Source organism: Penaeus monodon, chromosome 22 (assembly GCF_015228065.2).
Source record: "Penaeus monodon isolate SGIC_2016 chromosome 22, NSTDA_Pmon_1, whole genome shotgun sequence".
In the NCBI taxonomy this organism is placed as follows: Eukaryota; Metazoa; Arthropoda; class Malacostraca; order Decapoda; family Penaeidae; genus Penaeus; species Penaeus monodon.
The window spans coordinates 9,705,207-9,706,323 of record NC_051407.1 but is presented as its reverse complement, the minus strand read 5'-3'; the positions used below and the strand labels follow the sequence as shown (position 1 = coordinate 9,706,323).

Here is a 1,117-nt window from a genome sequence, read left to right as displayed (position 1 = left end):
TAATAAAAAAACACACACAAATCAAATTCCCCCTTTTTCATTCACCAAAATCCCCCCAAAACAACCACGCAGATCCACGACGCACCTCCTTCCCTTCCCTCCATTCATAAAACCAAACACCCAATAGCTTACGACATACGAGTACCTTGCAAGAGCCGGGCAGCATCCCTCCAGCAGCGGGCCGCCCCGTGAGAGAGACACTGGTCGGGGTCGTTACAGTAGAGCGAGTCTTCAACGAACTCACAGTCGCTTGGTGTATGCTGGGGCTCTTTAGCTGTGGCACAAGAGACGCAGGCTGAGTTAGGTTTGGATCTTTCGGCACTGTGGGTAATGGATAGCTAATAAAAAATACACAGAGACAATCTGAGTTGGTTTGGATCTTTTGGAGCCATTAGTTAAAAAAAGTATCGTTGGGTTTGTATTCATGGTGAGGGGTAGTAGTGTTTTACGATATCGGATAATGGATAAAAAAAGGATATTTAGTACTATTATCTCTGAATTGTGGATAATTTTTTTTTCTGTTGAAGCTGCAACTTGGTATATAATTATTTCTTTCATCCATGAGGGTTCATTTATTCTGGCATGGATATAAATATAATTTGTACTAGTGTTTCTGAAGAGTAAATAATGGGTATTTTCTTAAGTTAGGAAATAATATTCACTGTCTCTGCTCAAGGATGTTGTTGCAACTTCATCATTCTTACTATAATCATTTTCGAATCGGTGATGTTCTAAATATGTAAAAAACAAAAAAAAACATAAACGCAGAAACATCTTGTATCTTGCATCCTATAAACCTTGAAGTAATAGTCACCAACTCCTCCAATCTACCCAAATGAAAACAAACCACTGACACTATAAACGATATCTTACCAAACGGTAGTTCACTGTAAAAAAAAGAGTTAGCTCTTAAGTATGAACATGTTGCGGCACTGACAACTAACAGCTATATACCCCCTCCATGAAGTGTTAAAGCTGACGCTCCACATTCCTACAAATTTAGACTTGGGTGGATAGAACGTGTGCTAAATCTGGTCTGGATCGTCTGTGCGCTTTATGGCTGAGTGGATACTCCTGCATGCACGCGTGTACGTAACAACAGTCTGCTTTCTGTTAC

The 1,117-nt window shown here is 40.1% G+C and overlaps 1 protein-coding gene across 1 annotated transcript in view; it reads right to left on the bottom strand.

Moving 5' to 3' along the window:
* LOC119586923 (insulin receptor-related protein-like) overlaps positions 1-1,117 on the bottom strand; it is a gene marked incomplete in the record, with an annotated part of 99,749 nt that overhangs the window by 14,329 nt on the left and 84,303 nt on the right. The window contains 1 exon segment of the mRNA XM_037935652.1: positions 146-274. Coding sequence (XP_037791580.1) covers positions 146-274 — 129 coding nt within the window.